This window comes from Echinops telfairi, unplaced genomic scaffold (genome assembly GCF_000313985.2).
Source record: "Echinops telfairi isolate 266 unplaced genomic scaffold, ASM31398v2 ScPeMD7_4225;HRSCAF=4972, whole genome shotgun sequence".
NCBI classification, from domain to species: domain Eukaryota; kingdom Metazoa; phylum Chordata; class Mammalia; order Afrosoricida; family Tenrecidae; genus Echinops; species Echinops telfairi.
Window position 1 is genome coordinate 16,247,486 of NW_022108124.1, and position 13,972 is coordinate 16,261,457.

The 13,972-nt window shown below is 56.3% G+C and overlaps 1 protein-coding gene across 6 annotated transcripts in view; it reads left to right on the forward strand.

Moving 5' to 3' along the window:
* The window catches only part of TRAK1 (trafficking kinesin protein 1), a 153,500-nt gene extending 139,583 nt beyond the window's left edge, over positions 1-13,917 (forward strand). For all 6 annotated transcript variants that reach the window (XM_045295059.1, XM_030886952.2, XM_030886953.2 and 3 more), the window contains 2 exons: positions 7,990-8,092; positions 11,301-13,917. In XM_045295059.1, the coding sequence (XP_045150994.1) occupies positions 7,990-8,092; positions 11,301-12,099 (902 nt within the window). In that variant the 3' untranslated portion in view covers positions 12,100-13,917. The remainder of the gene's footprint in view (positions 1-7,989; positions 8,093-11,300) is intronic.
* Positions 13,918-13,972: the final 55 nt, after the last annotated feature.

A 13,972-nucleotide genomic window follows, 5' to 3' on the forward strand; every position in this document is an offset into this window, starting at 1 on the left:
TTCTCTGGTAGCCTTGCCCCCTACCCTGCCTCCCATCATCCCATCACCCCTGCCCTGTGCTTCTCTGGGGTGGCTGAGGCCCAGGCAGCCTGGAGCCTCTTTGCTGATGTGGGTGCTCCTGGGGGACACCAACTCCTCTGAGGTGCGAGTGCGTGGCCCTGCGCTGCTCAGGAAGCTCAGGAAAGGGCACGCCGCTGAGGTGCTGTAGAAAGCTCTGCTGGGGAAGTGAAAGCAGCCCTCGTGCTACCGTGGTTCTGTGTGGGGCTGCTGACCACAAGGTCAGCGTTCCAAACCACCACGGGAGAAAGGCGGGGCTTTCGGCTCCTGTAGAAGGTTCCAGTCTTGGAAACCCTCGGGGGCAGTTCTACCTTGTCCGATAGCGTCACTAGGAGTCAGAATTAGCTCTGTGGCAGTGAGTTTGGGGTTTTTTGGGAGCGACTACACTCGGCCAACCTCCCCATCTGACAGCTTCTCCCAGGAGGAAAAGTAAGAGCGCAGAGAGCACTGTGCCCAGCGCTGTGTGGGTCCAGCTCTCTTTCACAGAGCAGTGGTTCTCAACCTGTGGGGTCAACCCCTTTGGGGGTCGAATGACCCTTTCATGGGGGTTCGCTGAGACCATCAGAAAACACATATTTCCGATGGGCTTAGGAACTGAGACACCGCTCCTCTATCCGTCTCCAGGCGAGTCCACCCACATGCAGATACACCCACAGACGAGTCCCCGGCGTGAAGAGTGTGACCCATGCCGCACCATGCTTCAAGACAAAATTCCATTTATTTGTCATTGGAAATAAATAGTTCACAATCTATAATTACATCCTGTTTTTGTGATGAATCACTATGCTTTCATTATGTTCAATCTGTAACAATGAAAATACATCCTGCACATCAGATATTTACATGATGAATCATCACAGTAGCAAAATGACAGTGATGAAGTAGCAACGAAAAGAAGTTATGGTTGTGGGTCACCACCACATGAGGAACCGTATCAAAGGGTCGGGTCCTGAGGAAGGTTGAGAACCACTGCTCTAGAGGATTACCCAGAGGGCGGGGCGCTGGACAGAGGGAATTCCCCACCCTCTGCGGTAACCCTGCGTGAGTTTCGCTTAAGCCTCAGTCTTTTTCTGGTTTCATTTTTTAGTTGAAAAAGAATCATTAAACACTGTTAGAAAGGAACAAAAGTGCTCCTTCCTTGTCGTGTGACTGGATTGATTCCCGCTCACGGTGACCCTGTAGGCAGAGGACAGCTGCCCCGAGGGGTTTCCTCCGTGGAAGCAGAGCAGGGGCTCTTCCCCCTGCAAAGTGCCGGTGGAAACCAGCATTGCTTGTTGGGACCCAGAGAAGGGACAGCTCCGCCTCGTGGGACGACTAGACTTAGTTGACAAATCCAGAAAAAAGATCTTGCAACCTGGTTCCACATCTTGGGTAGAAACCTCCCCTGTGCCTACAGGCTGCTGTCTGTGTCTGTGGCACCCATGGGTGGGCTCGGGGGGGCCCTGAGCAGAGGCAGAGGTGGCAAAGGGCTGAAGGAGCAGAGAGAAGCAGCCCGGACTGAGGGCTGTAAAAAAAATGCATCCTTTGTGCATACAGCACATGCTCATTTTAAATTACTTCAGCGTACGTTTACCAAGGGGGCTGTGGGGAGCTGCGCTCCTGAATCGGTCACTGGTCTTGATCACCCGCCACCCCTACCCAGGCCCAGAAGAAAACAGAGTGTCTTAGGTTCTCACTAATCCAGAACCACAGGGTGTCCTTGTCATGGCGAGTTGTAGAGCAACTCAGCAAAGGTTTCTGTAGCTGTTGCCCCATCCACTCACATTGAGCTGCTGGAGAAACAGCGAACATCCTGGCTGCGTACTGAAATGACGGAAGAAGTCTTCTGAATGCATTGCGTTGCACCTTGATATTTTAAAGTCCTCCAGGAAGAACTCTAGAGCATTGTTTTGTACCCCCTTCTTTTCTCTTTTTTTTTAACAGAGGGGGAGAGACTGCTCATGTAATTGGCAGGTTAAGAAAGATCTTGCATTAAGCATCACGGGGTGGTCATAGCTGACCTCCTCTGGGGCCCCTATTGCCTCAAGGCAGGCAGGGGTCATCCTTCTTGACCTCTTCTGCCACCAACCATTGCTCCTGCACCCCTCTGCATCTGTTCTGGGTTCCACACTTTGTGGCGGGGGCCACACGGAACCCACAGACAGTGCTCACCATTCTCAGCTCAACTTAGCCCGTGCCAGCTCACAGCGCCCCTTAGAGGACACGGTAGAACCGCCCCTGTGAGTTTCCAAGACCGGAACTCTTTACAGGACTAGAAAAGCCCCGTCTTTTTCCCGAGGAGCTGCCGGTGGTTCTGAACTGCTGGCCTTGCGGTCTCGGCCAAACGGGTAACGACTACAGCACCGGGGCTCCATGGACTTGCGTTCAGCAGCTTTATTAGGGAAGCCAATCAGTTACCACCAGTCAGGATCAGCAAACAGTAAGAAAGCCAGGAGCCCAATCTCTGCCTGGTCCTGTCTCTCAGCCACATGGTCCTTGGCCTTGGCCTGTCACTCCGCCCCACTGTTCCAGAAGGAGAAGCACTGCTCTGATGAGTCTCCGGGCCACAGCCACTGGGGCGTCTGGTCTCCGTCAGTCAGAGATCTCCAACCTGCTCTCTCCAGGATTTCTCCCTCTGCTGCTGCTTCAGGGAAGGCTCATCCTGACAGCCAGGGGCAGGCAGAGACGCGTCACTGTTCCTAACTGGTTATGACACCTTGGCAGTCCCCCCCTGTCAGTTTTACACACGCCCTGTTTGTATGGTTCCCCCCACCCCCCAGCCATTTGTGGGGAGTGACAGAGACTTGGGTAGACAAGCCCAATTTCCCTCCACCGCACACCTCCCCCCTCCGCCTTTGAAGTGGCTGAGTCCTTGAGCAAGAGGCAGTGGTGAAGTCGCTAGGTGCCGAGCATGTCTCACAAGTGCACACCTGTCCAAGGGGGCTTCAAAACGCCCTTGGGAAGATGGGATGGGAAGCTTCGGGCATGTTTCCACATGTTAGTTCAAGTCCCCTTGTATTCTTGTAGGGTGCCACGGTGGTCCAGTGGTTCCTCATTAGGCCAGGAGTCTCTCGACCCCTGTAAAGAGGGACGGTCTCGGAAAGTCACTGGGGTGGCTCTACCCCATCCTCCAGGGTCGCTACAGGTCACAATGAGTTTGGTTTGGGTTTTGTGCTCTTGGGATCCTTGGGTAGTATAGACAGTGGATGCACTCAAACCACTCCTAGAAGGCTGGAAGTCTAAGTCTACAAAGAGGTAACTGGGAGGAAAGGCCCGGCTGTCCACAGCACTGAAAGCCCTGTGGACCAAACCTGTCCCTGGGCACACGTGGGGTCACCAGGAGTCGGAGACAGCTGGGCATCAACCGTTTCCGGAAGTGGCCTCAGGTCCTTGGGCTTGGCGCAGGCCACACCTGTAAGCTGCGTGCAGAGTGGCATTTTACTTTCCAACGGTTGATTTCTACTGCAGGGAAAAGGCTTTTCTATGGGGCCACGACTAACCTGTGGGGGGTTGTGGGGGGGGTTGATGCTGTGGGGTTGGTCCCTTTCCACAGGGACCCTTTAGGCACAACACCTGCACATCCTCACAGTTGTTCCTGTGCCTGAGCCCGGGATGCAGCCGCTGTGTCCGCCCATCTTGTTGAGGGTCTTCCTCCCTTACATTGCCCCTCCCTCCACTTTACCAGACATGGTGGCCTTCTCCAGGGACTGGTGTCTGCTGAGAGCCTGGGGGCAGCTACCTGCATTATCGGGGAGAGAAAACAGTGTGTGTGTGTGTGTGTGTGTGTGTGTGTGTGTGTGTGTGCTTTTGAATGAGAGTGTGTGGTATATGATTTAATGAGGGGGGGTGTGTGTTTTAATGAGAATGTGTGAGTTTTGTTTTAATGAGGGTATATGTGTAAATGAGGATGTATATGTGTATATGTGTTTCGGTGTGTGTGTGTGTGTGTAATTGAGGGTGTGTATGTGTGTCTGTTTCAGTGAGGCTATATGTGTATTTTTTAATGTGTGTGTATGTTGTGTTTTAATGAGGGTGGGTGTGTTAATGAGAGGGTGTGTGCGTGTGCATGTTTTAACGAGGGTGCATGTGTGTCTGTCTCAATGAGGGTGTGTGTGCGCATGCATGTGTGTTTGTGTGTGTACATGTGTGTGCACATGCATGCTGGCACATATGTGGTGGTAGAGGCTGCAGGAACCAGAAGTATGGAGGCAGCCTCCACACTGAGGAAGGGGTCAAAGTCAAGTGTCCCACCCGTTTCACACAAGCCTCTACAGGGGCCCTTCCCGAGAAGGGTGGTGAGAACACAAGAAGTGCCCGGTGGATCACAAAGACAGGTCTCTTCCTGAGGTGTGGAGGGGTGTTTGTTTTTACAAGGGGGTCGGTGTGCAGAGGATGTTAGGGAGTTGTGTGTTGTTTGGGGAGCTGCCAAGCCCGTCCCGACTCGGAAGGACCCTGTCAGAGCAGAGAGAAGCCGAGTGCCTGGGCATTCTCCCGCACAGCTGTCGTGGTTGTTTCCACCCACCTGTGTTAGCAGGCCCACGCCTCACTGGCACACCCCAGGGCTCTGAAGACCGTCTTACCCGAGAGAAACCACAGCTTGAGCATGCCCTGTGCCTCTCACCTCTCCACTCTCAGAGTCCCCGGGCCATGTGAGTGTCACACGTCCCGTGGAAACACGCCTAGCACGGTCGTCCACGGGGACATCTCTGCGCGGGCTCACAGAGGCCTCGTCCAGGACACAATGGCTTGGCTGGCCCGTACAAGGGGAAGAGCCAGGCTTCCGGAGCCCTGGCACGCTGCAGGCCTGCCTGTCCCTGTGGAGCCCGGGGAGGGAAGCAAGCACTGGCCGCGTCAATTGAAATAGCCGCTATGCACAAATCTTATTATGCAATGGCTGATGGAGTCCACCCCTAGGGACCTGGGGCACAGCCTTGTCCGTGTTCTTTCCCTCTTTTCTGGCTTCGCACGTTAGGGGCCGTGAGGAAAGCACTGGGCTTTCCTGCCCCGGAGGGCCTGAGAGCATTCCACAGAGCCGCAGCCATCTCGTTCTGTAGTGCATTTGCAGAGAATCCCCAGCTAGTGCTCGGGGGGCGCCCAGGGAGCAAGTCAGCCTTGGGCTTGAGTTATGTCCAGGCTGCTCAGTCTCTGAGGGCAGCACGGGCAGCACCACTCACCAAGGGCACCTTCTCTGGGCAGAAAGCACCTCCAGGTCTGTTGGAAGAGCAGGCTGTGCCTCCAGCCTCCAGCATGTCTTCACGCAGCTCCCTCCACTGACCCCTCTCCTCCTCCCTTTCCTTCTGGACCACACGGCGATACATGGGATCTCAAAGTGGCCTTTGACGGATCACAACCTTGGATCGGTGTCAGAACTTGGGGCTGGTGACACAAGGAAGCATCATGCAGAGCCGGATCTCTTAAAATGCAAATAAAACGCTGGTGAACATGTGTGTCCCTGTGTTTAAGATCTGCTGTTTTCTCACAGCACACTGAAGAAAGACCTCCCATCAGGTGGAGAGGGGGGGAAGCTGTGACTTTCCCCCCATGCCCCCCCCCAAAGAGCCTGGAGCACTGGGTCCCAGAGCCCCCAAAGTGAACAGCACAGAGCCATCCCCACGATACCCTTGCTGCAAAAAGCATGTGACTGAGGAAACTTCTGAGCCCCCTCGCCCTACACCTTGCTGCCATTGAGAATATTTTATGTGACTCTTCTTTGTAGTGTTTGCTCCCTTCTGGCACCCAGGGTGCCAGCGCGGCCCGGACAGGTGCTCAGCTTGAGTGTATTCACTGTCTCTGTTGTGTCCTAAGGAGGGGAGGCGCTGCAGCAGCCCGGACGTCAGTGCTGATGGACAGCTCCCGGCCAGGCTCCCCGCCCTCGTGGTATTTTGGAAGGGCCCAATCTTTGCCTTTCGCCCTTGTTGATCTACCTCGATCTTCTCAAGTGATCTGGTGCTATCGGGGAAATGAGGACTTCTGGATTTTTTAGCAGCCTTTCCTGTCCCTAAACCCATCTGCCTGAGACGGGTTTATCGCTTCCGCTGGTGCAAGACTTACATATGTCTGGCTTCTCACTTCCTTGTTGCCATAGAAGCTCTGATAGGGCATGAGTGTTTAGGGATCATGGGGATGATGTGCATCTCAATGGGGGTGTCCTTCTCACTGCAAACCCAGCCTTTGCTTTGAGAGTGTGTGTGTGTGTGTGTGTGTGTGTGTTAATGTTTCTTCCTTTCTGCTGCTCTGCTGTAACTGTTCTTGACCATGGCTTCCCCCTCCCTCTCTAATAAACGCCTTGGCCTGTTCTCTGGGATGCTTCGCTCAGACCATCTGCTGCTTCTCTTTCGAGACCTGAGTGCAAATGAGAGGGCTATGATTGGCTGGTCGCCTTCTCCTCATAGCCGGCTCCACTTTTGTATTTTGCTTATTGCTGTTTCTAAGGTTGTATGAGTTTCCAAACCATAGCATTTGATTGTTTGAGAAAGATTCATAAGGGCTATTTTTTTCTGTTTTTTAGAGGATTTTTGGGGGAGGGGGAGTTGGCCTCATTTTGGTTTTGTTACCCCCCCCTCCCTTTTCATGCTTTACCTGAAGCTCCCTTGGTTGAGTTTGTTCCAGGCCGCTGATGGTGGCAGCCAGGCCGGGCACCATGGGAGTCGCCTCCCGACGCCCCATGCACCTATGCACGCACATGCACACAGAACAACAGGCCATCCCATCCTGTCATCGGCACCACCCCCTTTTTGCACACTGGCTCCATCCTGCCCGCCTTCAGCTTGTGTGTTCCCGACACGTTTTGTTCCGTCTGGCTCCTGGCTCTCTGTGAAGACACAGCCGGCCAGCTGTGTGCGGATCTGTAGGCCCAGCCACCAGTCTGTTCTGTTTCCCTTGAGTGCTGGAAGATTCTGGTGCACCCGCCCTTTGAATCTTCAGAGTGCTCATGCCCTATGGTCCTCTAGGCCACTTCTCCCAAGAGGTCTCTGGGGGCTGAGCTGCCGCAAGGCTGCGGGTGCGGGGTGGGGGTAGGGTGCAGATGGGCAGGGTGGGGAGTGGGACCGCGCATGTGCTGCCTTGTGCATGCTATGGAAAACAGCGCCTTTTTATGTTTTGTGCTTGTGTTATGAGGGAGGAGAACCATGCAATCATGCTGTCTCCCCAGCCTCTCTCACTGTCCCCTGGCCAGAGCTCGCTGTCCCTCGCATGCTGCTAACCCTGCCGCGACCATCTCGCTCCTGACCTACATCCTCAGCAGTCGCAACAACTAGGCCACAGAGCTTTAAGGCACGCGGAGTGGGGCCAGCCCCGGTATCCTTGAGATGCCCAAGGCAGGGGTGGCCGTGGGGGTGGACACCGTGCCCCAGAGCCGGCCCCATCTGGGGATGCGGTCACGTCGCATGGTTATTGAGCCTGCTGAAGTCCCTCTCCCACCCTGACAATCACAGATAGGCAGCAGTGAAGCCAGCTTCCCTAGCAGGCCCCTCAGGGAGTTTCCCCCACCTCACACTTCTCCCCTGCCCCCTGGGCAGAACATGGACACCTGTTTGCCGGTGACCAGAAGGCATCAGAAGAAGGCAGATTATGGCCTCTGAGGAAGGGAACCCCAACTTACCCACGAGAGTTCATTAGCACTCCCCACCTCCTGAGCTGGCTCCACTACTGACCCAAGGGTGCTGCCGGCGGGGGTGGGGGTGGTGGGGGTCTGGGGGGGGTGTGTGGGACTGGACAGAAGCTGGAGCTCAGACCTCTGTGGCCAGTGTGCAGAAGTGTGGTTCCTTTCATGGGACCACCTTTTGTCCGGAGCGTGTGAGCCCCACCTTCCTGGTCCAGATCCAGTCAACAACGCAGTGCCTCCCCTGCTTGTGTCTGTCGAGGGCCTGGCAGGATCCTCCCCCTTCCTCTTGGGTTTACTTGGATGCAAGGAATGTGTTTTGTCCCCCCTCCCTCCACCCCCTCCCGATGTAGCACATCACCCTGGGAAGTGCATGTCGCAGACCAACTCCACCTTCACCTTCACCACCTGCCGCATCCTGCATCCTTCAGACGAGCTCACTCGGGTCACGCCAAGGTAAGGGCCGGGCCCCAGGCTGGGCAGAGGTAGGGCGAGGTCGGGGGGCATTCCCTGTAAGCTGACAGACTGCCCAGGCTAGCCAGAGTTGAGCAGTTTGCCCGGAAAGCCACGCTGGCTAGCTGAGAAAGCTCGTAGGCTTTTGCGGTTACCTATTCTGGACCTTCTTTCCCTTTGAAGGGAGGGGGGACCCCCCCCACCATTCTCCCTCCCCGCCCCGCCCCCCCCTCAAGCCCCTTTAGTTCTTGTAATTAGCCATGGTCTATGTTCCTAGGGCCACCAACAGATGGACGCAGACATGGCCCCAGGCCTCAGAGCCAAGACTGTTGGATTTCTGCCCCTTTTTGCCAATAGAACACGGAGTTCTTTCATGGGGGTAGAATTAGTGCATCCCACGAAAGCCCCAGTGCTTCTGGGATGGCCTCCAGGAACTGTACACCACAGCCCAGTGACAGTGGCCAAAATGATCCCAGGCCAAGCCCAAGTCATGCCGCAAGTGTGGCTTGCTTCTCTAGTACAGCCAAGAATCAGAGGCAGACTGCACCACCTGGGGAGCAGGCTCGCTGCCAGGGAGGGGCCTGCCCGGCTTGCTCTTCGGATGTCCACAACTTCCAGCTAGAGGCCCTGGGTGGCGCTAATGGTTCACCCTCTCAGCTGGCAACCAGAAGGCTAGGTGCCTTGGAAGAAAGACCTGGCCACCCCCCACCCCCCCATAAACCAAAAACATTGGCAGCCCCATGGGGCACAGTTCTACTCTGACACACATGGGGTGTTCTCCAGGAAGCGGCGTCAGCTCCTGGACAGCTCCCAGCAAAAGGGGGAAAAAGCGGTCTTCCCTTGCCCAGCTGCTGTGGCCTGGCCTGTGGTCTTCTCTGTGGCGCTGGTGCCCAGGGGAGGGAGACGACAGGGCCAGCTGTCAGGGAGCAGCCTCCCCACGAGCACCTTAAACTCTGAATGATTCTCCGCAGGTCTTGTGAGGACGAAGAAGCAGCCCTCTGCCCCGTTGTGCCGAGAGAGGAGATGTAGGGCAGAGAGCCAGCCCCCAGGCGGGGCAGGTGGTGAGCACATGGCCGGCAGGGTCCCCTGGAAGGGGCTGTGTGTGCACGAGTGGCCGCCACTAACCTGCGAATTGGGCATGGATGTGTCCCTGTGGTTGTGCCTGGCTAACGTGACCACCTAACCCTTCTAAACACCCAGGCCAGAGAGTGCCAGCACTAATCCAAGGCTGACCACAGTTCTCGTGGGGTGGGGCCTCTGAAGTCCAGCCTTGTTGCTCCGGCCCCATTCTTGCCTCCGAGAACCTGGCTTCCTGTGGCTTTACATTTGGGAGAGGCTGCTGTTCTAAAAGTGGGGAGACCGCTTCCCCAGAGGGTCCCCCTTGACTTGTACCACACCCTCAAAAGTGCGCACACAGGCCTGCATCTCTGAGTCTCGCAGCTGTGCCGGGGACCCTGGAAGCCTGAGGAGTCAGGTCAGGGTCAAGAAGGCTGCTTAGCCGAAGCTAGAGAGGGAAGCAGTTGGAAACAAAATGAAATATCTTAAAGGCCCCGGCCTTGGCCTTTAAACACATTTAGTCCTTTTTTTCCCTCTCCCTTTTATTTTACGTCCAGAACCATGGTGCCCACAGTTTCAGGAGTCCCTCTTAAAAATCCACGTTATAAACTGAGGTTATAACCGCCAAACCATGTTTCTCTGAGTGCTCCTGCCTCAGTGGATCCCCGTCCTAGGCCACTGTGACCCTGGTAGCCTGTGGTATGCAGCCCACCCCACAGTGGCCATCAGCTATGAGGTCCCCAGAAGGTGAAACCAAATGGTGCGGCCAGCTTGCCCTTGCTTTTAAATTGCCCCTCATGAGGTAGAGGCCCCCTGCACTGGAGGTCATTGCAAGGACCCACTCCTGGTGCCCCCCCCCCTTGGTGCTTGGCCTAATATGTCTGTCTAGCCCTCCCCCTGGGTCTCCCTCCCTGGGCTCCTGGGATCGTTCAGCTGGCCTGGCCCAGGACTGGATAAGCTGCTCGTTCTTGCAGCACTGTGGGGCCCCAGGCTTGTGGGGCCTCCCCTCCTCTTCTGGCAGCTGTTTCAAAAAGAACCTCCCCTGGAATTAAAGCAGACAGCAGTGTTTTTTGCCCTTCCTGCCACCCCTCTGCTGTGCTTTCCCAGATTCTGGGGTACAGTAGGCCCATGGTTACTCTGGTAAACCAACTGGCTTCTCTTCATCCACGTAGCCCTGCAGGTTTCTTGTGTCCACTGGGCTCTTTGGGATAGCTCTGTAGACGTGGGTCTGATTGGGCATCATGGGGCCCCTCACCTGTCTTGGCAGCTCCTGGAGTAAACACTCACACCCCCTTGTGCTCCCTTCCACAGTGCCGATTCTGGCTCACCGTGACTCTACAGTGTAGACAGGGTAGAACTGCCCCTGTGGGTTTCCCATACTGTAATTCGTGATAGGAGTACAAAGCCTCGTCTTTCTTCCCAGGAGCTGCTGGTGGTTTTGAACTGTTGACTTGTGGTTAGCAGCCCAACTTGTGATCACTAAGCCAGTGGGGCTCCCGCTAGACCTGGTTAAGGTCTTACCTCGGGAGTGTGGTAGGAGGGAACGCTGGGCATTTGAGAAAATCTTGGTAGGGAAAGACAGCTTTTTTTTTTGGCCAAAAGTCCCCCAATCCTCCACTCAGACCTAGGGTCAAATCCAAGGTTGGCCAACTTAATGGCTTGGTGTGATGTTTAACAGCTCCTGAGCAGTGGTTCTCAACCTTCCTAATGCTAACACAACCCTTTAATACCATTGTGGTGAACCCTCAACCATACATTTATTTTCGTTGCTACTTCATAACGGTATTTTGCTACTGTGATGAATTGGGTGACCGCTGTGAAAGGGTTGTTCGACCCCAAAAGGGGTTGAGATCCACAGGTTGAGAACCGCTGTTCCTGAGCCTCAGCGTCTTTTCTGCTAAAGGAATAGTAACAAGCAAAAAGGGCAGCTTCCCTTAACGACGGGTATCTCTCCACTTAAGGGACCAATTGGGTACTCCCTGGGTGAGAGAGAGGCCGGTGTTGGATGAGGTGCCCGGATGCAGTGGCTAGGGAGTAATTAGCTCTTTGTGCCCCCGGACCGCCCTGAGCCCCCTGTAGGAGACTGCCCACTGGGCCTTTCCCCAGTCTACTGGAACATCCACTCATGAACAACCCCGCATCTTTTCCTGTGCAGCCTTAACTCCGCCCCGACGCCAGCGTGCAGCAGCGCCAGCCACCTGAAGTCCACGCCGGCTGCCACACCCTGCACTCCCCGGCGCCTGAGCCTGGCGGAGTCCTTCACCAACACGCGCGAGTCCACCACCACCATGAGCACGTCACTGGGGCTGGTGTGGCTGCTGAAGGAGCGGGGCATCTCGGCGGCCGTGTACGACCCCCAGAGCTGGGACCGGGCCGGTCGGGGCTCCCTGCTACACTCATACGCCCCCAGGATGGCCGTGATCCCCTCCACCCCGCCCAACTCGCCTATGCAGACGCCCACGTCTTCCCCGCCCCCCTTCGATTTCAAGTGCACAAGCCCGCCTTACGACAACTTCCTGGCCTCCAAACCGGCCAGCTCCATCCTGCGGGAGGTGAGGGAGAAGAAGAGCGTGCGCAGCAGCGAGAGCCAGACCGACGTGTCCGTCTCCAACCTCAACCTCGTGGACAAGGTCAAAAGGCTCGGCGTGGCCAAAGTGGTGAGCTCGGGGCGCGCCCACGTCCCCACCTTGACTGAAGAGCCCGGGCCTCTGCTCTGCGGAGCCCCGGGGCCGGCGCACACCATGGTGTCTGGAGGCCTGGTGGCCGAGGGCCTGCCCCTCCGCTGCCCCACCGTCACCAGCACCATTGGGGGCCTGCAGCTGAGCAGCGGCATCCGCAGGAACCGTAGCTTCCCCACCATGGTGGGGTCCAGCATGCAGATGAAGGTTCCCGTGGCTCCCACCTCAGGCATCTTGATGGGTGCTAAGCTCCCCAAACAGAGCAGCTTGCGGTGAAGGCGGAAGGGGGTGCCCGCCTAGAAGAGACTCTGGTCCGGATCGCCCACCTCCCTCTGACCTTCAAGCCGTGCACACTCCCCACGCCCACGAGACAAATCAATCTTGTGCCTACGCGGGGAAGCCCTGTGCACCTGGTCAGCGTGTGCTCAAGGACCGGGAAGGCCCCCCGTGCAGGCCTGAGCCCTCCGGGTCTCGTGGGCCTCTCCTCGCTCCGGAGGACATCACCTGTGCCCACCTGTGGGAAGGTGGGCACCCTTTTTGCCCTTCTTTCCTTTCGAGAAGCACTGGAACCACCCGAGTGCATTCTTATCCCGTGGATGAGACCGGTGGGTTCCCTGGACCGCCCCGGCCGAGGTTGCGCGCGCACATCACCTGGACGCTGACTGCGGTATCTCGCGGGTGGACCCCCAGCCGCTTCAGAGACCCCGGCCGGTGGCGGACCTCCCTTTTGTTTCTCGAGGTGTGACCATCCCCCTTCCTGCCTTTGACTTGAAATCCTGTGCTTTGTAATCAGCCGTCAGGCCACGAGCCGAAAGAGAATGTATTTCCACGCCCACCGCTCCCGTCCGGCAGTCCCACCCTCCTTTTCTGTGCTGTCCTGTTTTTATTTGCCCCCCCCTCCTTTTTTTTTTTTTTTTTTTAATCATGGGAGTTATGGTGCTGGCTGGAGGCGGCAGTGACTGCTCACTGTGTGGGTCCGCAGCGTCGACGTGGCCTGGACTCCGCAGGTGGCAGGGGTTGGTGGGGCGGGACGATGGCCAGAGACCCTTATCAGCAGGGCCACGGCACCGAGACCCGTTTGGGGAGGAGGTCAGGCTTGGGGCCTCGGCCAGCCCCTGCCCTTAGTCTCAGAGGCCAGTCCAGTCCAGTCGCCTTGGCTAGCGGAGTCTATGCCCGCAGGTGCGTGTGGTCACAGCGAGGCTAGCCGCCTCCCCCTCGTGCCCGGCCTATTGTTACCCTCTGCAAAGGATTGAGGTGCCCAGAAAACCAATTAGATAGCCTGGCCCCACGGCTGCCGACCCACGCTGTGAGCTTTTATTTATGTGGTGCGTGTGTGCGCGCGCGCGCGCGTGCATATGTACATGTGCTCGCGCATGTGTGTGAATCTGACCCCTGCCTCCCCCCCCACCCCCACCCGGTCCAGCCCGTCCAGCCACGTTGTCCGTGGCATAGCCTGCCCCACGCTGATCATGTATTTATTGTCCTCAGAGGACTACATTGTCCGCCCTGGTGTTTCCTGTCATTTGTCCCAGACATGTGTGGAATGAGAACAGCATATAACTGAAATGGTCACCTGTCCCTCCCACTTCTCCCCCTCCCCAGTGTATGTATCCTCCAGTTGAGTGGGCAGAACCCTGTGACCACCGAGGAAGGAGGCTTTGAGGGGAGCCCCCCAGGAGCGAGCTTCAGTCCCACGATTTCAGACTTTTATTTATTGTCCGCGTGTGCGCACAGGAGAGTGGGTTTTCCTCCACCACACTTGCCGTTGTGCGTGTGCGCACCCCACTGCAAGTAACTTAACCTTTTCATTTGAATGTATTTTAAAGCAGTAGATAGACTCAACACAGGGGAACAAGAGCCCTGGATGGAACGGAGCCCTCTGGGAATTCAGAAAGGAGCCCCCCACCCCCAATCACCCAGGAAGTACCAGTATCCAAACCGACAGTCTGGAGGTTGCAGTATTTAGTCTAGTAAATAAATAAATGAAGCAAACCATGTGCAACCACTTCCCACAAGTGTGTTGAAATGCATCAAAAATCAATGATGAAATTCTATTTGCTAATGAATATCAATAAAATAGGTTCAAACAATGGAGCCACGCTGGAATTCTGAGTGGTGCTTTAGGGTAATTCCTCCTCACCCCCCCCCC